General features: G+C 52.1%; 1 protein-coding gene across 3 annotated transcripts in view; it reads right to left on the minus strand.

Annotated features, from left to right (window-relative positions):
- The window catches only part of SHC1 (SHC adaptor protein 1), a 42,960-nt gene that overhangs the window by 5,045 nt on the left and 13,931 nt on the right, over positions 1-23,984 (minus strand). For 2 of the 3 annotated variants that reach the window (XM_040411880.1, XM_040411881.1), the window contains 5 exons: positions 14,372-14,533; positions 9,687-9,757; positions 9,550-9,613; positions 3,497-3,616; positions 1,188-1,241 (listed from right to left, as the gene is read on the minus strand). In XM_040411880.1, coding sequence (XP_040267814.1) covers positions 1,188-1,241; positions 3,497-3,616; positions 9,550-9,613; positions 9,687-9,757; positions 14,372-14,533 — 471 coding nt within the window. Of the gene's footprint in view, positions 1-1,187; positions 1,242-3,496; positions 3,617-9,549; positions 9,614-9,686; positions 9,758-14,371; positions 15,493-23,984 lie in introns of those variants that run through there. The other variant, XM_040411879.1, reaches the window with a different exon arrangement.

A 23,984-nucleotide genomic window follows, 5' to 3' on the forward strand; every position in this document is an offset into this window, starting at 1 on the left:
GCTACACTTACACACACAGCTCTGCTACATCACAACCCTGCAACAACACATACAGGCATGCCACATCACCATATACACACACAGGCTGCTACACTTACACATACAGCTCTGCTACATCACAACCCTGCAACAACACATACAGGCATGCCACATCACCATATACACACTCAGGCTGCTACACTTACACACACAGCTCTGCTACATCACAACCCTGCAACAACACATACAGGCATGCCACATCACCATATACACACAGGCTGCTACACTTACACACACAGCTCTGCTACATCACAACCCTGCAACAACACATACAGGCATGCCACATCACCATACACACAGGCTGCTACACTTACACACACAGCTCTGCTACATCACAACCCTGCAACAACACATACAGGCATGCCACATCACCATATACACACAGGCTGCTACACTTACACACACAGCTCTGCTACATCACAACCCTGCAACAACACATACAGGCATGCCACATCACCATACACACACAGGCTGCTACACTTACACACACAGCTCTGCTACATCACAACCCTGCAACAACACATACAGGCATGCCACATCACCATACACACACAGGCTGCTACACTTACACATACAGCTCTGCTACATCACAACCCTGCAACAACACATACAGGCATGCCACATCACCATATACACACAGGCTGCTACACTTACACATACAGCTCTGCTACATCACAACCCTGCAACAACACATACAGGCATGCCACATCACCATATACACACAGGCTGCTACACTTACACATACAGCTCTGCTACATCACAACCCTGCAACAACACATACAGGCATGCCACATCACCATATACACACACAGGCTGCTACACTTACACATACAGCTCTGCTACATCACAACCCTGCAACAACACATACAGGTATGCCACATCACCATATACACACAGACTGCTACACTTACACACACAGCTCTGCTACATCACAACCCTGCAACAACACATACAGGCATGCCACATCACCATATACACACACAGGCTGCTACACTTACACACACAGCTCTGCTACATCACAACCCTGCAACAACACATACAGGCATGCCACATCACCATATACACACAGGCTGCTACACTTACACACACAGCTCTGCTACATTACCACATAGACACAGCCGCACTACATTCACACACAATATTCTCACCGGATCTCCTCCAGATGCGAACGATATGGACTGCATGTGGTGGTTCGCGATGATCTGCAACACGTGAAACATTACGTCATGTGATGTATACACCGCTCCCCAATATACCGTACACACCGCTCCCCAATATACCGTACTGACCGTACACCCCGCTCCCCAATATACCGTACTGACCGTATACACCGCTCCCCAATATACCGTACACACCGCTCCCCAATATACCGTACTGACCGTATACACCGCTCCCCAATATACCGTACTGACCGTATACACCGCTCCCCAATATACCGTACTGACCGTATACACCGCTCCCCAATATACCGTACTGACCGTACACACCGCTCCCCAATATACCGTACTGACCGTATACACCGCTCCCCAATATACCGTACTGACCGTATACACCGCTCCCCAATATACCGTACTGACCGTACACCCCGCTCCCCAATATACCGTACTGACCGTATACACGGCTCCCCAATATACCGTACTGACCGTATACACCGCTCCCCAATATACCGTACACACCGCTCCCCAATATACCGTACACACCGCTCCCCAATATACCGTACTGACCGTATACACCGCTCCCCAATATACCGTACTGACCGTATACACCGCTCCCCAATATACCGTACTGACCGTATACACCGCTCTCCAATATACCGTACTGACCGTACACACCGCTCCCCAATATACCGTACTGACCGTACACACCGCTCCCCAATATACCGTACTGACCGTATACACCGCTCCCCAATATACCGTACTGACCGTACACACCGCTCCCCAATACACCGTACTGACCGTACACACCGCTCCCCAATATACCGTACACACCGCTCCCCAATATACCGTACTGACCGTATACACCGCTCCCCAATATACCGTACTGACCGTATACACCGCTCCCCAATATACCGTACTGACCGTATACACCGCTCCCCAATATACCGTACTGACCGTATACACCGCTCCCCAATATACCGTACTGACCGTACACACCGCTCCCCAATATACCGTACTGACCGTATACACCGCTCCCCAATATACCGTACTGACCGTATACACCGCTCCCCAATATACCGTACTGACCGTATACACCGCTCCCCAATATACCGTACTGACCGTATACACCGCTCCCCAATACACCGTACTGACCGTATACACCGCTCCTCAATATACAGTACTGACCGTATACACCGCTCCCCAATATACCGTACTGACCGTACACACCGCTCCCCAATATACCGTACTGACCGTATACACCGCCCCCCAATATACCGTACACACCGCTCCCCAATATACCGTACTGACCGTATACACCGCTCCCCAATATACCGTATACACCGCTCCCCAATATACCGTACTGACCGTATACACCGCTCCCCAATATACCGTACTGACCGTACACACCGCTCCCCAATATACCGTACTGACCGTATACACCGCTCCCAATATACCGTACTGACCGTATACACCGCTCCCCAATATACCGTACTGACCGTACACACCGCTCCCCAATATACCGTACTGACCGTATACACCGCTCCCCAATATACCGTACTGACCGTATACACCGCTCCCCAATATACCGTACTGACCGTATACACCGCCCCCAATATACCGTACTGACCGTATACACCGCTCCCAATATACCGTACTGACCGTATACACCGCTCCCCAATATACCGTACTGACCGTACACACCGCTCCTCAATATACCGTACTGACCGTATACACCGCCCCCAATATACCGTACTGACCGTATACACCGCTCCCCAATATACCGTACTGACCGTACACACCGCCCCCCAATATACCGTACTGACCGTATACACCGCCCCCAATACACCGTACTGACCGTATACACCGCCCCCAATATACCGTACTGACCGTATACACCGCTCCCCAATATACCGTACTGACCGTATACACCGCTCCCCAATATACCGTACTGACCGTACACACCGCTCCCCAATATACCGTACTGACCGTACACACCGCTCCCCAATATACCGTACTGACCGTACACACCGCTCCCCAATATACCGTACTGACCGTATACACCGCTCCCCAATATACCGTACTGACCGTATACACCGCTCCCCAATATACCGTACTGACCATATACACCGCTCCCCAATATACCGTACTGACCGTATACACCGCCCCCCAATACACTGTACTGACCGTATACACCGCTCCCCAATATACCGTACTGACCGTATACACCGCCCCCAATATACCGTACTGACCGTATACCCAATTGTCGCTGCCCCCCCGCGCCCCCCCCCCAGGCTCCTCACCTGCTTGCAGTCAGATGCCATCAGATTCAGGCTGCTGGTGGACACCGTCAGTGTGATGGGCATGCCTGCAAACTTCAGGTTACACTTCCCCAGGATAGAGTTCAGAGAGCGGCCGCCAGTCTGGAGAGAAATCAGATCGATCACTAACGGCCAAAACTAGAGTATATCAGCCCTGGAGCGTTATAAGAGGGGATATCAGTCACATACAGGAGGCCGGACCATACAGTCCAGGATTATATCAGCCCTGGAGCGTTATAAGAGGGGATATCAGTCACATACAGGAGGCCGGACCATACAGTCCAGGATTATATCAGCCCTGGAGCGTTATAAGAGGGGATATCAGTCACATACAGGAGGCCGGACCATACAGTCCAGGATATCAGTAGTAGAGCGTTATAAGAGGGGATATCAGTCACATACAGGAGCCCGGACCATACAGTCCAGGATTATATCAGCCCTGGAGCGTTATAAGAGGGGATATCAGTCACATACAGGAGGCCGGACCATACAGTCCAGGATTATATCAGCCCTGGAGCGTTATAAGAGGGGATATCAGTCACATACAGGAGGCCGGACCATACAGTCCAGGATTATATCAGCACTGGAGCGTTATAAGAGGGGATATCAGTCACATACAGGAGGCCGGACCATACAGTCCAGGATATCAGTAGTAGAGCGTTATAAGAGGGGATATCAGTCACATACAGGAGCCCGGACCATACAGTCCAGGATTATATCAGCCCTGGAGCGTTATAAGAGGGGATATCAGTCACATACAGGAGCCCGGACCATACCGTCCAGGATTATATCAGCCCTGGAGCGTTATAAGAGGGGATATCAGTCACATACAGGAGGCCGGATCATACAGTCCAGGATTATATCAGCCCTGGAGCGTTATAAGAGGGGATATCAGTCACATACAGGAGCCCGGACCACACAGTCCAGGATATCAGTAGTAGAGCGTTATAAGAGGGGATATCAGTCACATACAGGAGCCCGGACCATACAGTCCAGGATTATATCAGCCCTGGAGCGTTATAAGAGGGGATATCAGTCACATACAGGAGGCCGGACCATACAGTCCAGGATTATATCAGCCCTGGATCGTTATAAGAGGGGATATCAGTCACATACAGGAGGCCGGACCCTACAGTCCAGGATTATATCAGCCCTGGAGCGTTATAAGAGGGGATATCAGTCACATACAGGAGGCCGGACCATACAGTCCAGGATTATATCAGCACTGGAGCGTTATAAGAGGGGATATCAGTCACATACAGGAGGCCGGACCCTACAGTCCAGGATTATATCAGCCCTGGAGCGTTATAAGAGGGGATATCAGTCACATACAGGAGCCCGGACCATACAGTCCAGGATTATATCAGCCCTGGAGCGTTATAAGAGGGGATATCAGTCACATACAGGAGGCCGGACCATACAGTCCAGGATTATATCAGCCCTGGAGCGTTATAAGAGGGGATATCAGTCACATACAGGAGGCCGGACCATACAGTCCAGGATTATATCAGCACTGGAGCGTTATAAGAGGGGATATCAGTCACATACAGGAGGCCGGACCATACAGTCCAGGATTATATCAGCCCTGGATCGTTATAAGAGGGGATATCAGTCACATACAGGAGGCCGGACCCTACAGTCCAGGATTATATCAGCCCTGGAGCGTTATAAGAGGGGATATCAGTCACATACAGGAGGCCGGACCCTACAGTCCAGGATTATATCAGCCCTGGAGCGTTATAAGAGGGGATATCAGTCACATACAGGAGTCCGGACCATACAGTCCAGGATTATATCAGCCCTGGAGCGTTATAAGAGGGGATATCAGTCAAATACAGGAGGCCGGATCATACAGTCCAGGATTATATCAGCCCTGGAGCGTTATAAGAGGGGATATCAGTCACATACAGGAGCCCGGACCATACAGTCCAGGATATCAGTAGTAGAGCGTTATAAGAGGGGATATCAGTCACATACAGGAGCCCGGACCATACAGTCCAGGATTATATCAGCCCTGGAGCGTTATAAGAGGGGATATCAGTCACATACAGGAGGCCGGACCATACAGTCCAGGATTATATCAGCCCTGGATTGTTATAAGAGGGGATATCAGTCACATACAGGAGGCCGGACCCTACAGTCCAGGATTATATCAGCCCTGGAGCGTTATAAGAGGGGATATCAGTCACATACAGGAGGCCGGACCATACAGTCCAGGATTATATCAGCACTGGAGCGTTATAAGAGGGGATATCAGTCACATACAGGAGGCCGGACCCTACAGTCCAGGATTATATCAGCCCTGGAGCGTTATAAGAGGGGATATCAGTCACATACAGGAGCCCGGACCATACAGTCCAGGATTATATCAGCCCTGGAGCGTTATAAGAGGGGATATCAGACACATACAGGAGGCCGGACCATACAGTCCAGGATTATATCAGCCCTGGAGCGTTATAAGAGGGGATATCAGTCACATACAGGAGGCCGGACCATACAGTCCAGGATTATATCAGCACTGGAGCGTTATAAGAGGGGATATCAGTCACATACAGGAGGCCGGACCATACAGTCCAGGATTATATCAGCCCTGGAGCGTTATAAGAGGGGATATCAGTCACATACAGGAGGCCGGACCATACAGTCCAGGATTATATCAGCCCTGGAGCGTTATAAGAGGGGATATCAGTCACATACAGGAGGCCGGACCATACAGTCCAGGATTATATCAGCCCTGGAGCGTTATAAGAGGGGATATCAGTCACATACAGGAGGCCGGATCATACAGTCCAGGATTATATCAGCCCTGGAGCGTTATAAGAGGGGATATCAGTCACACACAGGAGCCCGGACCATACAGTCCAGGATTATATCAGCCCTGGAGCGTTATAAGAGGGGATATCAGTCACATACAGGAGCCCGGACCATACAGTCCAGGATTATATCAGCCCTGGATCGTTATAAGAGGGGATATCAGTCACATACAGGAGGCCGGACCATACAGTCCAGGATTATATCAGCCCTGGAGCGTTATAAGAGGGGATATCAGTCACATACAGCAGCCCGGACCATACAGTCCAGGATTATATCAGCCCTGGAGCGTTATAAGAGGGGATATCAGTCACATACAGGAGCCCGGACCATACAGTCCAGGATTATATCAGCCCTGGAGCGTTATAAGAGGGGATATCAGTCACATACAGGAGGCCGGACCATACAGTCCAGGATTATATCAGCCCTGGAGCGTTATAAGAGGGGATATCAGTCACATACAGGAGGCCGGACCATACAGTCCAGGATTATATCAGCCCTGGAGCGTTATAAGAGGGGATATCAGTCACATACAGGAGGCCGGACCCTACAGTCCAGGATTATATCAGCCCTGGAGCGTTATAAGAGGGGATATCAGTCACATACAGGAGTCCGGACCATACAGTCCAGGATTATATCAGCCCTGGAGCGTTATAAGAGGGGATATCAGTCAAATACAGGAGGCCGGATCATACAGTCCAGGATTATATCAGCCCTGGAGCGTTATAAGAGGGGATATCAGTCACATACAGGAGCCCGGACCATACAGTCCAGGATATCAGTAGTAGAGCGTTATAAGAGGGGATATCAGTCACATACAGGAGCCCGGACCATACAGTCCAGGATTATATCAGCCCTGGAGCGTTATAAGAGGGGATATCAGTCACATACAGGAGGCCGGACCATACAGTCCAGGATTATATCAGCCCTGGATTGTTATAAGAGGGGATATCAGTCACATACAGGAGGCCGGACCCTACAGTCCAGGATTATATCAGCCCTGGAGCGTTATAAGAGGGGATATCAGTCACATACAGGAGGCCGGACCATACAGTCCAGGATTATATCAGCACTGGAGCGTTATAAGAGGGGATATCAGTCACATACAGGAGGCCGGACCCTACAGTCCAGGATTATATCAGCCCTGGAGCGTTATAAGAGGGGATATCAGTCACATACAGGAGCCCGGACCATACAGTCCAGGATTATATCAGCCCTGGAGCGTTATAAGAGGGGATATCAGTCACATACAGGAGGCCGGACCATACAGTCCAGGATTATATCAGCCCTGGAGCGTTATAAGAGGGGATATCAGTCACATACAGGAGGCCGGACCATACAGTCCAGGATTATATCAGCACTGGAGCGTTATAAGAGGGGATATCAGTCACATACAGGAGGCCGGACCATACAGTCCAGGATTATATCAGCCCTGGAGCGTTATAAGAGGGGATATCAGTCACATACAGGAGCCCGGACCATACAGTCCAGGATTATATCAGCCCTGGAGCGTTATAAGAGGGGATATCAGTCACATACAGGAGGCCGGACCATACAGTCCAGGATTATATCAGCCCTGGAGCGTTATAAGAGGGGATATCAGTCACATACAGGAGGCCGGATCATACAGTCCAGGATTATATCAGCCCTGGAGCGTTATAAGAGGGGATATCAGTCACACACAGGAGCCCGGACCATACAGTCCAGGATTATATCAGCCCTGGAGCGTTATAAGAGGGGATATCAGTCACATACAGGAGCCCGGACCATACAGTCCAGGATTATATCAGCCCTGGATCGTTATAAGAGGGGATATCAGTCACATACAGGAGGCCGGACCATACAGTCCAGGATTATATCAGCCCTGGAGCGTTATAAGAGGGGATATCAGTCACATACAGCAGCCCGGACCATACAGTCCAGGATTATATCAGCCCTGGAGCGTTATAAGAGGGGATATCAGTCACATACAGGAGCCCGGACCATACAGTCCAGGATTATATCAGCCCTGGAGCGTTATAAGAGGGGATATCAGTCACATACAGGAGGCCGGACCATACAGTCCAGGATTATATCAGCCCTGGAGCGTTATAAGAGGGGATATCAGTCACATACAGGAGGCCGGACCATACAGTCCAGGATTATATCAGCCCTGGAGCGTTATAAGAGGGGATATCAGTCACATACAGGAGCCCGGACCATACAGTCCAGGATTATATCAGCCCTGGAGCGTTATAAGAGGGGATATCAGTCACATACAGGAGGCCGGACCACACAGTCCAGGATTATATCAGCCCTGGAGCGTTATAAGAGGGGATATCAGTCACATACAGAAGGCCGGATCATACAGTCCAGGATTATATCAGCCCTGGAGCGTTATAAGAGGGGATATCAGTCACATACAGGAGCCCGGACCATACAGTCCAGGATTATATCAGCCCTGGAGCGTTATAAGAGGGGATATCAGTCACATACAGGAGGCCGGATCATACAGTCCAGGATTATATCAGCCCTGGAGCGTTATAAGAGGGGATATCAGTCACATACAGGAGGCCGGACCACACAGTCCAGGATTATATCAGCCCTGGAGCGTTATAAGAGGGGATATCAGTCACATACAGAAGGCCGGATCATACAGTCCAGGATTATATCAGCCCTGGAGCGTTATAAGAGGGGATATCAGTCACATACAGGAGCCCGGACCATACAGTCCAGGATTATATCAGCCCTGGAGCGTTATAAGAGGGGATATCAGTCACATACAGGAGCCCGGACCATACAGTCCAGGATTATATCAGCCCTGGAGCGTTATAAGAGGGGATATCAGTCACATACAGAAGGCCGGATCATACAGTCCAGGATTATATCAGCCCTGGATCGTTATAAGAGGGGATATCAGTCACATACAGGAGGCCGGACCATACAGTCCAGGATTATATCAGCCCTGGAGCGTTATAAGAGGGGATATCAGTCACATACAGGAGGCCGGACCATACAGTCCAGGATTATATCAGCCCTGGATCGTTATAAGAGGGGATATCAGTCACATACAGGAGCCCGGACCACACAGTCCAGGATTATATCAGCCCTGGAGCGTTATAAGAGGGGATATCAGTCACATACAGGAGGCCGGATCATACAGTCCAGGATTATATCAGCCCTGGATCGTTATAAGAGGGGATATCAGTCACATACAGGGCCGCCTGTGCATCACATGTACTCACCTTTCTCCTCCGGAGGGCCCCCTTAGCTCCAGGGACGGCATCAGACACCAGACTGATGGCTTCTCTGTGCAGACAGACAAACATTACTCATCCAGTTATATGTCAGCTGACGCCGTCACATGACCAGCGCTCCTTACCGCGTCACCTGGGTCCGAGTACTGAAGTCCAGAGCCCGCATCGACTGCAGAACCTCCACACATCCCATGTACTGCAAGAGGAGAGCGGAGTATACGGTCAGTACGGTATATTGGGGAGCGGTGTATACGGTCAGTACGGTATATTGGGGAGCGGTGTATACGGTCAGTACGGTATATTGGGGAGCGGTGTATACGGTCAGTACGGTATATTGGGGGGCGGTGTATACGGTCAGTACGGTATATTGGGGAGCGGTGTATACGGTCAGTACGGTATATTGGGGAGCGGTGTATACGGTCAGTACGGTATATTGGGGAGCGGTGTATACGGTCAGTACGGTATATTGGGGAGCGGTGTATACGGTCAGTACGGTATATTGGGGAGCGGTGTATACGGTCAGTACGGTATATTGGGAAGCGGTGTGTACGGTCAGTATGGTTTATTGAGGAGCGGTGTATACGGTCAGTACGGTATATTGGGGAGCGGTGTATACGGTCAGTACGGTATATTGGGGAGCGGTGTGTACGGTCAGTACGGTATATTGGGAAGCGGTGTGTACGGTCAGTATGGTTTATTGAGGAGCGGTGTATACGGTCAGTACGGTATATTGGGGAGCGGTGTATACGGTCAGTACGGTATATTGGGGAGCGGTGTATACGGTCAGTACGGTATATTGGGGAGCGGTGTATACGGTCAGTACGGTATATTGAGGAGCGGTGTATACGGTGAGTACGGTATATTGGGGAGCGGTGTGTACGGTCAGTACGGTATATTGGGGAGCGGTGTATACGGTCAGTACGGTATATTGGGGAGCGGTGTATACGGTCAGTACGGTATATTGGGGAGCGGTGTATACGGTCAGTACGGTATATTGCGGAGCGGAGTATACGGTCAGTACGGTATATTGGGGAGCGGTGTATACGGTCAGTACGGTATATTGCGGAGCGGAGTATACGGTCAGTACGGTATATTGGGGAGCGGTGTATACGGTCAGTACGGTATATTGCGGAGCGGAGTATACGGTCAGTACGGTATATTGGGGAGCGGTGTATACGGTCAGTACGGTATATTGGGGAGCGGTGTATACGGTCAGTACGGTATATTGGGGAGCGGTGTGTACGGTATATTGGGGAGCGGTGTGTACGGTCAGTACGGTATATTGGGGAGCGGTGTATACGGTCAGTACGGTATATTGGGGAGCGGTGTGTACGGTCAGTACGGTATATTGGGGAGCGGTGTATACGGTCAGTACGGTATATTGGGGAGCGGAGTATACTGTCAGTACGGTATATTGGGGAGCGGTGTATACGGTCAGTACGGTATATTGGGGAGCGGTGTATACGGTCAGTACGGTATATTGGGGAGCGGTGTATACGGTCAGTACGGTATATTGGGGAGCGGTGTATACGGTCAGTACGGTATATTGGGGAGCGGTGTATACGGTCAGTACGGTATATTGGGGAGCGGTGTGTACGGTCAGTACGGTATATTGGGGAGCGGTGTATACGGTCAGTACGGTGTATTGGGGAGCGGTGTATACGGTCAGTACGGTATATTGGGGAGCGGTGTATACGGTCAGTACGGTATATTGGGGAGCGGTGTATACGGTCAGTACGGTATATTGGGGAGCGGTGTATACGGTCAGTACGGTATATTGGGGAGCGGTGTATACGGTCAGTACGGTATATTGGGGAGCGGTGTATACGGTCAGTACGGTGTATTGGGGAGCGGTGTGTACGGTCAGTACGGTATATTGGGGAGCGGTGTGTACGGTCAGTACGGTATATTGGGGAGCGGTGTATACGGTCAGTACGGTATATTGGGGAGCGGTGTATACGGTCAGTACGGTATATTGGGGAGCGGTGTATACGGTCAGTACGGTATATTGGGGAGCGGTGTGTACGGTCAGTACGGTATATTGGGGAGCGGTGTATACGGTCAGTACGGTATATTGGGGAGCGGTGTATACGGTCAGTACGGTATATTGGGGAGCGGTGTATACGGTCAGTACGGTGTATTGGGGAGCGGTGTATACGGTCAGTACGGTGTATTGGGGAGCGGAGTATACGGTCAGTACGGTATATTGGGGGGCGGTGTATACGGTCAGTACGGTATATTGGGGAGCGGTGTGTACGGTCAGTACGGTATATTGGGGAGCGGTGTGTACGGTCAGTACGGTATATTGGGGAGCGGTGTATACGGTCAGTACGGTATATTGGGGAGCGGTGTATACGGTCAGTACGGTATATTGGGGAGCGGTGTATACGGTCAGTACGGTATATTGGGGAGCGGTGTGTACGGTCAGTACGGTATATTGGGGAGCGGTGTATACGGTCAGTACGGTGTATTGGGGAGCGGTGTGTACGGTCAGTACGGTATATTGGGGAGCGGTGTATACGGTCAGTACGGTATATTGGGGAGCGGTGTGTACGGTCAGTACGGTATATTGGGGAGCGGTGTATACGGTCAGTACGGTATATTGGGGAGCGGTGTATACGGTCAGTACGGTATATTGGGGAGCGGTGTGTACGGTCAGTACGGTATATTGGGGGCGGTGTATACGGTCAGTACGGTATATTGGGGGCGGTGTATACGGTCAGTACGGTATATTGGGGAGCAGTGTATACGGTCAGTACGGTATATTGGGGAGCGGTGTATACGGTCAGTACGGTATATTGAGGAGCGGTGTATACGGTCAGTACGGTATATTGGGGAGCGGTGTATACGGTCAGTACGGTATATTGGGGAGCGGTGTATACGGTCAGTACGGTATATTGGGGAGCGGTGTGTACGGTCAGTACGGTATATTGGGGAGCGGTGTGTACGGTCAGTACGGTATATTGGGGAGCGGTGTATACGGTCAGTACGGTATATTGGGGAGCGGTGTGTACGGTATATTGGGGAGCGGTGTGTACGGTCAGTACGGTATATTGGGGAGCGGTGTATACGGTCAGTACGGTATATTGGGGAGCGGTGTGTACGGTCAGTACGGTATATTGGGGAGCGGTGTGTACGGTCAGTACGGTATATTGGGGAGCGGTGTGTACGGTCAGTACGGTATATTGGGGAGCGGTGTATACGGTCAGTACGGTAAATGGGGAGCGGTGTGTACGGTCAGTACGGTATATTGGGGAGCGGTGTATACGGTCAGTACGGTATATTGGGGAGCGGTGTGTACGGTCAGTACGGTATATTGGGGAGCGGTGTGTACGGTCAGTACGGTATATTGGGGAGCGGTGTATACGGTCAGTACGGTATATTGGGGAGCGGTGTATACGGTCAGTACGGTATATTGGGGAGCGGTGTATACGGTCAGTACGGTATATTGGGGAGCGGTGTATACGGTCAGTACGGTATATTGGGGAGCGGTGTATACGGTCAGTACGGTATATTGGGGAGCGGTGTGTACGGTCAGTACGGTATATTGGGGAGCGGTGTATACGGTCAGTACGGTATATTGGGGAGCGGTGTATACGGTCAGTACGGTATATTGGGGAGCGGTGTGTACGGTCAGTACGGTGTATTGGGGAGCGGTGTGTACAGTATATTGGGGAGCGGTGTGTACGGTATATTGGGGAGCGGTGTGTACGGTCAGTACGGTATATTGGGGAGCGGTGTGTACGGTCAGTACGGTATATTGGGGAGCGGTGTGTACGGTCAGTACGGTGTATTGGGGGCGGTGTATACGGTCAGTACGGTATATTGGGGAGCGGTGTGTACGGTCAGTACGGTATATTGGGGAGCGGTGTATACGGTCAGTACGGTATATTGGGGAGCGGTGTGTACGGTCAGTACGGTATATTGGGGAGCGGTGTGTACGGTCAGTACGGTATATTGGGGAGCGGTGTGTACGGTCAGTACGGTATATTGGGGAGCGGTGTATACCACGAGCTGTGGTTTGTGGGTGCAGGGGGTCAGTACAGTATGGGGGGAGCTGTGGTTTGTGGGTGAAGGGGCAGCGTACAGGGGGGAGCTGCGGTTTGGGGGTGAAGGGGCAGCGTACAGGGGGGAGCTGCGGTTTGGGGGTGCAGGGGCAGCGTACAGGGGGGAGCTGCGGTTTGGGGGTGCAGGGGCAGCGTACAGGGGGAGCTGCGGTTTGGGGGTGCAGGGGCAGCGTACAGGGGGGAGCTGCGGTTTGGGGGGGCAGGGGCAGCGTACAGGGGGGAGCTGCGGTTTGGGGGTGCAGGGGCAGCGTACAGGGGGGAGCTGCGGTTTGGGGGTGCAGGGGCAGCGTACAGGGGGGAGCTGCGGTTTGGGGGTGCAGGGGCAGCGTACAGGGGGGAGCTGCGGTTCGGGGGTGCAGGGCCAGCGTACAGGGGGAGCTGCGGTTTGGGGTGCAGGGGCAGCGTACAGGGGGGAGCTGCGGTTTGGGGGTGCAGGGCCAGCGTACAGGGGGAGCTGCGGTTTGGGGGTGCAGGGGCAGCGTACAGGGGGGAGCTGTGGTTTGGGGGTGCAGGGGCAGCGTACAGGGGGGGAGCTGCGGTTTGGGGGTGCAGGGGCAGCGTACAAGGGGGAGCTGCGGTTTGGGGGTGCAGGGGGAGCTGCGGTTTGGGGGTGCAGGGGCAGCGTACAGGGGGGAGCTGCGGTTTGGGGGTGCAGGGGCAGCGTACAGGGGGGAGCTGCGGTTTGGGGGTGCAGGGGGAGCTGCGGTTTGGGGGTGCAGGGTCTCTGGGCCGTCCACACTTACCCTGACGAGGTAGGAGACTCCGGGACCCATCACCTTGTCGTCGGGGTGCAGCCAGCCGCGGGTGGGCTTGTTGACGAAGCTGCCATGTCTGGTCCACTCGTCCCCGGCCAGCTGCCCTCCCTCCACTCGGGCTTTCCTCCCGCAGCTGAGCTTGTTCATATCCTGGGAGAAAACAGTAAAGGTCCTGCCTGAGTCCGGGCTGCCGACGAGGTCCACCGGCTCCCCGGGGCTCCCCGCCTCCTTCCCCGGCCCGGACGAGAAGCCCCGCAGACTCAGCAGGTGGGCAGGGTTGGAGAGCTTCAGATTGGCCATTTTTGGGAAGAAGGAGCACAAGGTGGTGGGGCTGTCCTCGGACTCGGAGGAGAGTTCAGCCAGGTTCAGCATGGGGGCCAGGGAAGAGGAAGAGGAGGAGCTGGGCAAGGCCACCATGACGTCCGTGCCCGGGGCATCTTCCACCGAGCTGACGGACTCGTTACGCAGGTGGTTATACTTGGTTTTGGGCAGAAGATCCATGACGCCCCCCACTGGCAGCTTGTAGTCTACAGACACCAGAGCTCCGGGTCTCATAGTGCGGTGACACAGCCCCCTCGGTCCCCGAGCAGTCACATGTCACTCTAGGACCCAGGAGAGCGAATCCCACGGCGGCCATCCATTCACAGGAGAGAGACAGCAGTGTAAAGCAGAGGCATGTCCCAGAGGCGTAGTGCCAATCCCACCCAGAGGAAGGAAAGAGGGATCTGTGACAGGAGGAGAGGTCAGGCGTGGAGGTGACAGCGGCCGGCCAATGGCAGGCAGTGTGCTGACTCACAGGAAGGCGCGCTGACAGCACGCCGCCTCATTTCCTGCACCCCCAGCACCGCTCACAATCAGATCGTAGCCTGCAGCATCTGACCCCGCCTGCGGAGCTTGCCATCTAATGCACAAGGTCACATCCATGCAGGCAGCATCCCCGGCGCTGAGGAGGATCCTCGCCACGTTGTCATGGAAACAATTAACTGATTGCAAGCCGCTGCGCTCCCCAGCAGGTCAGTGGCATCGCTGCCCCCTAGTGGTGAAGGCGAGGAAGCACTCAGCAGAGAGAGAGAGCGTCCTCCATAGTGACCATCCGCAGCCCCCCATACCTGCAGAGGTCTACATTATATATATACAGAGAGCGTCCTCCATACTGACCATCCGCAGCCCCCCCATACCTGCAGAGGTCTACATTATATATATATACAGAGAGCGTCCTCCATACTGACCATCCGCAGCCCCCCCATACCTGCAGAGGTCTACATTATATATATACAGAGAGCGTCCTCCATACTGACCATCCGCAGCCCCCCCATACCTGCAGAGGTCTACATTATATATATACAGAGAGCGTCCTCCATACTGACCATCCGCAGCCCCCCCCCATACCTGCAGAGGTCTACATTATATATATACAGAGAGCGTCCTCCATACTGACCATCCGCGGCCCCCCCATACCTGCAGAGGTCTACATTATATATATACAGAGAGCGTCCTCCATACTGACCATCCGCAGCCCCCCATACCTGCAGAGGTCTACATTATATATATACAGAGAGCGTCCTCCATACTGACCATCCGCAGCCCCCCATACCTGCAGAGGTCTACATTATATATATATACAGAGAGCGTCCTCCATACTGACCATCCGCAGCCCCCCATACCTGCAGAGGTCTACATTATATATATACAGAGAGCGTCCTCCATACTGACCATCCGCAGCCCCCCCCATACCTGCAGAGGTCTACATTATATATATACAGAGAGCGTCCTCCATACTGACCATCCGCAGCCCCCCCCATACCTGCAGAGGTCTACATTATATATACAGAGAGCGTCCTCCATACTGACCATCCGCAGCCCCCCCATACCTGCAGAGGTCTACATTATATATACACAGAGAGCGTCCTCCATACTGACCATCCGCAGCCCCCCCCATACCTGCAGAGGTCTACATTATATATATACAGAGAGCGTCCTCCATACTGACCATCCGCAGCCCCCCATACCTGCAGAGGTCTACATTATATATACAGAGAGCGTCCTCCATACTGACCATCCGCAGCCCCCCATACCTGCAGAGGTCTACATTATATATATATACAGAGAGCGTCCTCCATACTGACCATCCGCAGCCCCCCCATACCTGCAGAGGTCTACATTATATATACAGAGAGCGTCCTCCATACTGACCATCCACAGCCCCCCCATACCTGCAGAGGTCTACATTATATATATACAGAGAGCGTCCTCCATACTGACCATCCGCAGCCCCCCCATACCTGCAGAGGTCTACATTATATATACACAGAGAGCGTCCTCCATACTGACCATCCGCAGCCCCCCATACCTGCAGAGGTCTACATTATATATATACAGAGAGCGTCCTCCATACTGACCATCCGCAGCCCCCCCATACCTGCAGAGGTCTACATTATATATATACAGAGAGCGTCCTCCATACTGACCATCCGCAGCCCCCCCCCATACCTGCAGAGGTCTACATTATATATATACAGAGAGCGTCCTCCATACTGACCATCCGCAGCCCCCCATACCTGCAGAGGTCTACATTATATATATACAGAGAGCGTCCTCCATACTGACCATCCGCAGCCCCCCCATACCTGCAGAGGTCTACATTATATATATACAGAGAGCGTCCTCCATACTGACCATCCGCAGCCCCCCCCATACCTGCAGAGGTCTACATTATATATATACAGAGAGCGTCCTCCATACTGACCATCCGCAGCCCCCCCCCATACCTGCAGAGGTCTACATTATATATATACAGAGAGCGTCCTCCATACTGACCATCCGCAGCCCCCCCCATACCTGCAGAGGTCTACATTATATATATACAGAGAGCGTCCTCCATACTGACCATCCGCAGCCCCCCCCCATACCTGCAGAGGTCTACATTATATATATACAGAGAGCGTCCTCCATACTGACCATCCGCGGCCCCCCCATACCTGCAGAGGTCTACATTATATATACAGAGAGCGTCCTCCATACTGACCATCCGCGGCCCCCCCCATACCTGCAGAGGTCTACATTATATATATACAGAGAGCGTCCTCCATACTGACCATCCGCAGCCCCCCCATACCTGCAGAGGTCTACATTATATATACAGAGAGCGTCCTCCATACTGACCATCCGCGGCCCCCCATACCTGCAGAGGTCTACATTATATATATACAGAGAGCGTCCTCCATACTGACCATCCGCAGCCCCCCATACCTGCAGAGGTCTACATTATATATATACAGAGAGCGTCCTCCATACTGACCATCCGCAGCCCCCCCCATACCTGCAGAGGTCTACATTATATATACACAGAGAGCGTCCTCCATACTGACCATCCGCAGCCCCCCCCCATACCTGCAGAGGTCTACATTATATATATACAGAGAGAGCGTCCTCCATACTGACCATCCGCAGCCCCCCCATACCTGCAGAGGTCTACATTATATATATACAGAGAGCGTCCTCCATACTGACCATCCGCAGCCCCCCCCATACCTGCAGAGGTCTACATTATATATATACAGAGAGCGTCCTCCATACTGACCATCCGCAGCCCCCCCCATACCTGCAGAGGTCTACATTATATATATACAGAGAGCGTCCTCCATACTGACCATCCGCAGCCCCCCCCCATACCTGCAGAGGTCTACATTATATATATATACAGAGCGTCCTCCATACTGACCATCCGCAGCCCCCCATACCTGCAGAGGTCTACATTATATATATACAGAGAGCGTCCTCCATACTGACCATCCGCAGCCCCCCATACCTGCAGAGGTCTACATTATATATATACAGAGAGCGTCCTCCATACTGACCATCCGCAGCCCCCCATACCTGCAGAGGTCTACATTATATATATACAGAGAGCGTCCTCCATACTGACCATCCGCAGCCCCCCCATACCTGCAGAGGTCTACATTATATATATATACAGAGAGCGTCCTCCATACTGACCATCCGCAGCCCCCCCATACCTGCAGAGGTCTACATTATATATATATACAGAGAGCGTCCTCCATACTGACCATCCGCAGCCCCCCCATACCTGCAGAGGTCTACATTATATATATACAGAGAGCGTCCTCCATACTGACCATCCGCAGCCCCCCCCCATACCTGCAGAGGTCTACATTATATATATACAGAGAGCGTCCTCCATACTGACCATCCGCAGCCCCCCCATACCTGCAGAGGTCTACATTATATATATACAGAGAGCGTCCTCCATACTGACCATCCGCAGCCCCCCCATACCTGCAGAGGTCTACATTATATATATACAGAGAGCGTCCTCCATACTGACCATCCGCAGCCCCCCCCCATACCTGCAGAGGTCTACATTATATATATATACAGAGAGCGTCCTCCATACTGACCATCCGCAGCCCCCCATACCTGCAGAGGTCTACATTATATATACAGAGAGCGTCCTCCATACTGACCATCCGCAGCCCCCCCATACCTGCAGAGGTCTACATTATATATATATACAGAGAGCGTCCTCCATACTGACCATCCGCAGCCCCCCCCATACCTGCAGAGGTCTACATTATATATACAGAGAGCGTCCTCCATACTGACCATCCGCAGCCCCCCCCATACCTGCAGAGGTCTACATTATATATACACAGAGAGCGTCCTCCATACTGACCATCCGCAGCCCCCCCATACCTGCAGAGGTCTACATTATATATATACAGAGAGCGTCCTCCATACTGACCATCCGCAGCCCCCCCATACCTGCAGAGGTCTACATTATATATATATACAGAGAGCGTCCTCCATACTGACCATCCGCAGCCCCCCCATACCTGCAGAGGTCTACATTATATATACAGAGAGCGTCCTCCATACTGACCATCCGCAGCCCCCCCATACCTGCAGAGGTCTACATTATATATACATACATACAGAGAGCGTCCTCCATACTGACCATCCGCAGCCCCCCCCCATACCTGCAGAGGTCTACATTATATATATACAGAGAGCGTCCTCCATACTGACCATCCGCAGCCCCCCCCATACCTGCAGAGGTCTACATTATATATATACACAGAGAGCGTCCTCCATACTGACCATCCGCAGCCCCCCCCCATACCTGCAGAGGTCTACATTATATATATACAGAGAGCGTCCTCCATACTGACCATCCGCAGCCCCCCATACCTGCAGAGGTCTACATTATATATATACAGAGAGCGTCCTCCATACTGACCATCCGCAGCCCCCCATACCTGCAGAGGTCTACATTATATATATACAGAGAGCGTCCTCCATACTGACCATCCGCAGCCCCCCCCATACCTGCAGAGGTCTACATTATATATATACAGAGAGCGTCCTCCATACTGACCATCCGCAGCCCCCCATACCTGCAGAGGTCTACATTATATATATACAGAGAGCGTCCTCCATACTGACCATCCACAGCCCCCCATACCTGCAGAGGTCTACATTATATATATATACAGAGAGCGTCCTCCATACTGACCATCCGCAGCCCCCCCCATACCTGCAGAGGTCTACATTATATATACAGAGAGCGTCCTCCATACTGACCATCCGCAGCCCCCCCCATACCTGCAGAGGTCTACATTATATATATACAGAGAGCGTCCTCCATACTGACCATCCGCAGCCCCCCCATACCTGCAGAGGTCTACATTATATATATACAGAGAGCGTCCTCCATACTGACCATCCGCAGCCCCCCCCATACCTGCAGAGGTCTACATTATATATATACAGAGAGCGTCCTCCATACTGACCATCCGCAGCCCCCCCATACCTGCAGAGGTCTACATTATATATATACAGAGAGCGTCCTCCATACTGACCATCCGCAGCCCCCCATACCTGCAGAGGTCTACATTATATATATACAGAGAGCGTCCTCCATACTGACCATCCGCAGCCCCCCATACCTGCAGAGGTCTACATTATATATATACAGAGAGCGTCCTCCATACTGACCATCCGCAGCCCCCCATACCTGCAGAGGTCTACATTATATATATACAGAGAGCGTCCTCCATACTGACCATCCGCAGCCCCCCCATACCTGCAGAGGTCTACATTATATATATATACAGAGAGCGTCCTCCATACTGACCATCCGCAGCCCCCCCCATACCTGCAGAGGTCTACATTATATATATACAGAGAGCGTCCTCCATACTGACCATCCGCAGCCCCCCCATACCTGCAGAGGTCTACATTATATATATACAGAGAGCGTCCTCCATACTGACCATCCGCAGCCCCCCCCATACCTGCAGAGGTCTACATTATATATATACAGAGAGCGTCCTCCATACTGACCATCCGCAGCCCCCCCCATACCTGCAGAGGTCTACATTATATATATACAGAGAGCGTCCTCCATACTGACCATCCGCAGCCCCCCCATACCTGCAGAGGTCTACATTATATATATACAGAGAGCGTCCTCCATACTGACCATCCGCAGCCCCCCCCCATACCTGCAGAGGTCTACATTATATATATACAGAGAGCGTCCTCCATACTGACCATCCGCAGCCCCCCCATACCTGCAGAGGTCTACATTATATATATACAGAGAGCGTCCTCCATACTGACCATCCGCAGCCCCCCCCATACCTGCAGAGGTCTACATTATATATATACAGAGAGCGTCCTCCATACTGACCATCCGCAGCCCCCCCCATACCTGCAGAGGTCTACATTATATATATACAGAGAGCGTCCTCCATACTGACCATCCGCAGCCCCCCCATACCTGCAGAGGTCTACATTATATATATACAGAGAGCGTCCTCCATACTGACCATCCGCAGCCCCCCCATACCTGCAGAGGTCTACATTATATATACACAGAGAGCGTCCTCCATACTGACCATCCGCAGCCCCCCCATACCTGCAGAGGTCTACATTATATATATACAGAGAGCGTCCTCCATACTGACCATCCGCAGCCCCCCCATACCTGCAGAGGTCTACATTATATATACACAGAGAGCGTCCTCCATACTGACCATCCGCAGCCCCCCCATACCTGCAGAGGTCTACATTATATATACAGAGAGCGTCCTCCATACTGACCATCCGCAGCCCCCCCATACCTGCAGAGGTCTACATTATATATATACAGAGAGCGTCCTCCATACTGACCATCCGCAGCCCCCCCATACCTGCAGAGGTCTACATTATATATACAGAGAGCGTCCTCCATACTGACCATCCGCAGCCCCCCCATACCTGCAGAGGTCTACATTATATATATACAGAGAGCGTCCTCCATACTGACCATCCGCAGCCCCCCCATACCTGCAGAGGTCTACATTATATATATACAGAGAGCGTCCTCCATACTGACCATCCGCAGCCCCCCCATACCTGCAGAGGTCTACATTATATATATACAGAGAGCGTCCTCCATACTGACCATCCGCAGCCCCCCCCATACCTGCAGAGGTCTACATTATATATATATACAGAGAGCGTCCTCCATACTGACCATCCGCAGCCCCCCCATACCTGCAGAGGTCTACATTATATATATACAGAGAGCGTCCTCCATACTGACCATCCGCAGCCCCCCCATACCTGCAGAGGTCTACATTATATATATACAGAGAGCGTCCTCCATACTGACCATCCGCAGCCCCCCCCATACCTGCAGAGGTCTACATTATATATATACAGAGAGCGTCCTCCATACTGACCATCCGCAGCCCCCCCATACCTGCAGAGGTCTACATTATATATATACAGAGAGCGTCCTCCATACTGACCATCCGCAGCCCCCCCATACCTGCAGAGGTCTACATTATATATATACAGAGAGCGTCCTCCATACTGACCATCCGCAGCCCCCCCATACCTGCAGAGGTCTACATTATATATATACAGAGAGCGTCCTCCATACTGACCATCCGCAGCCCCCCATACCTGCAGAGGTCTACATTATATATATACAGAGAGCGTCCTCCATACTGACCATCCGCAGCCCCCCCATACCTGCAGAGGTCTACATTATATATATACAGAGAGCGTCCTCCATACTGACCATCCGCAGCCCCCCCATACCTGCAGAGGTCTACATTATATATATACAGAGAGCGTCCTCCATACTGACCATCCGCAGCCCCCCCATACCTGCAGAGGTCTACATTATATATATACAGAGAGCGTCCCCCATACTGACCATCCGCAGCCCCCCCATACCTGCAGAGGTCTACATTATATATATACAGAGAGCGTCCTCCATACTGACCATCCGCAGCCCCCCCCATACCTGCAGAGGTCTACATTATATATACACAGAGAGCGTCCTCCATACTGACCATCCGCAGCCCCCCCATACCTGCAGAGGTCTACATTATATATATACAGAGAGCGTCCTCCATACTGACCATCCGCAGCCCCCCATACCTGCAGAGGTCTACATTATATATATATACAGAGAGCGTCCTCCATACTGACCATCCGCAGCCCCCCCATACCTGCAGAGGTCTACATTATATATATACAGAGAGCGTCCTCCATACTGACCATCCGCAGCCCCCCCCATACCTGCAGAGGTCTACATTATATATATACAGAGAGCGTCCTCCATACTGACCATCCGCAGCCCCCCATACCTGCAGAGGTCTACATTATATATATATACAGAGAGCGTCCTCCATACTGACCATCCGCAGCCCCCCATACCTGCAGAGGTCTACATTATATATATATACAGAGAGCGTCCTCCATACTGACCATCCGCAGCCCCCCCCATACCTGCAGAGGTCTACATTATATATATACAGAGAGCGTCCTCCATACTGACCATCCGCAGCCCCCCCCATACCTGCAGAGGTCTACATTATATATATACAGAGAGCGTCCTCCATACTGACCATCCGCAGCCCCCCCATACCTGCAGAGGTCTACATTATATATATACAGAGAGCGTCCTCCATACTGACCATCCGCAGCCCCCCCCCATACCTGCAGAGGTCTACATTATATATATACAGAGAGCGTCCTCCATACTGACCATCCGCAGCCCCCCCCCATACCTGCAGAGGTCTACATTATATATACAGAGAGCGTCCTCCATACTGACCATCCGCAGCCCCCCCCATACCTGCAGAGGTCTACATTATATATATACAGAGAGCGTCCTCCATACTGACCATCCGCAGCCCCCCCCATACCTGCAGAGGTCTACATTATATATACAGAGAGCGTCCTCCATACTGACCATCCGCAGCCCCCCCCCATACCTGCAGAGGTCTACATTATATATATACAGAGAGCGTCCTCCATACTGACCATCCGCAGCCCCCCATACCTGCAGAGGTCTACATTATATATATACAGAGAGCGTCCTCCATACTGACCATCCGCAGCCCCCCCCATACCTGCAGAGGTCTACATTATATATATACAGAGAGCGTCCTCCATACTGACCATCCGCAGCCCCCCCATACCTGCAGAGGTCTACATTATATATATACAGAGAGCGTCCTCCATACTGACCATCCGCAGCCCCCCCATACCTGCAGAGGTCTACATTATATATATACAG

Source organism: Bufo bufo, chromosome 11 (genome assembly GCF_905171765.1).
Source record: "Bufo bufo chromosome 11, aBufBuf1.1, whole genome shotgun sequence".
Lineage (NCBI taxonomy): Eukaryota > Metazoa > Chordata > Amphibia > Anura > Bufonidae > Bufo > Bufo bufo.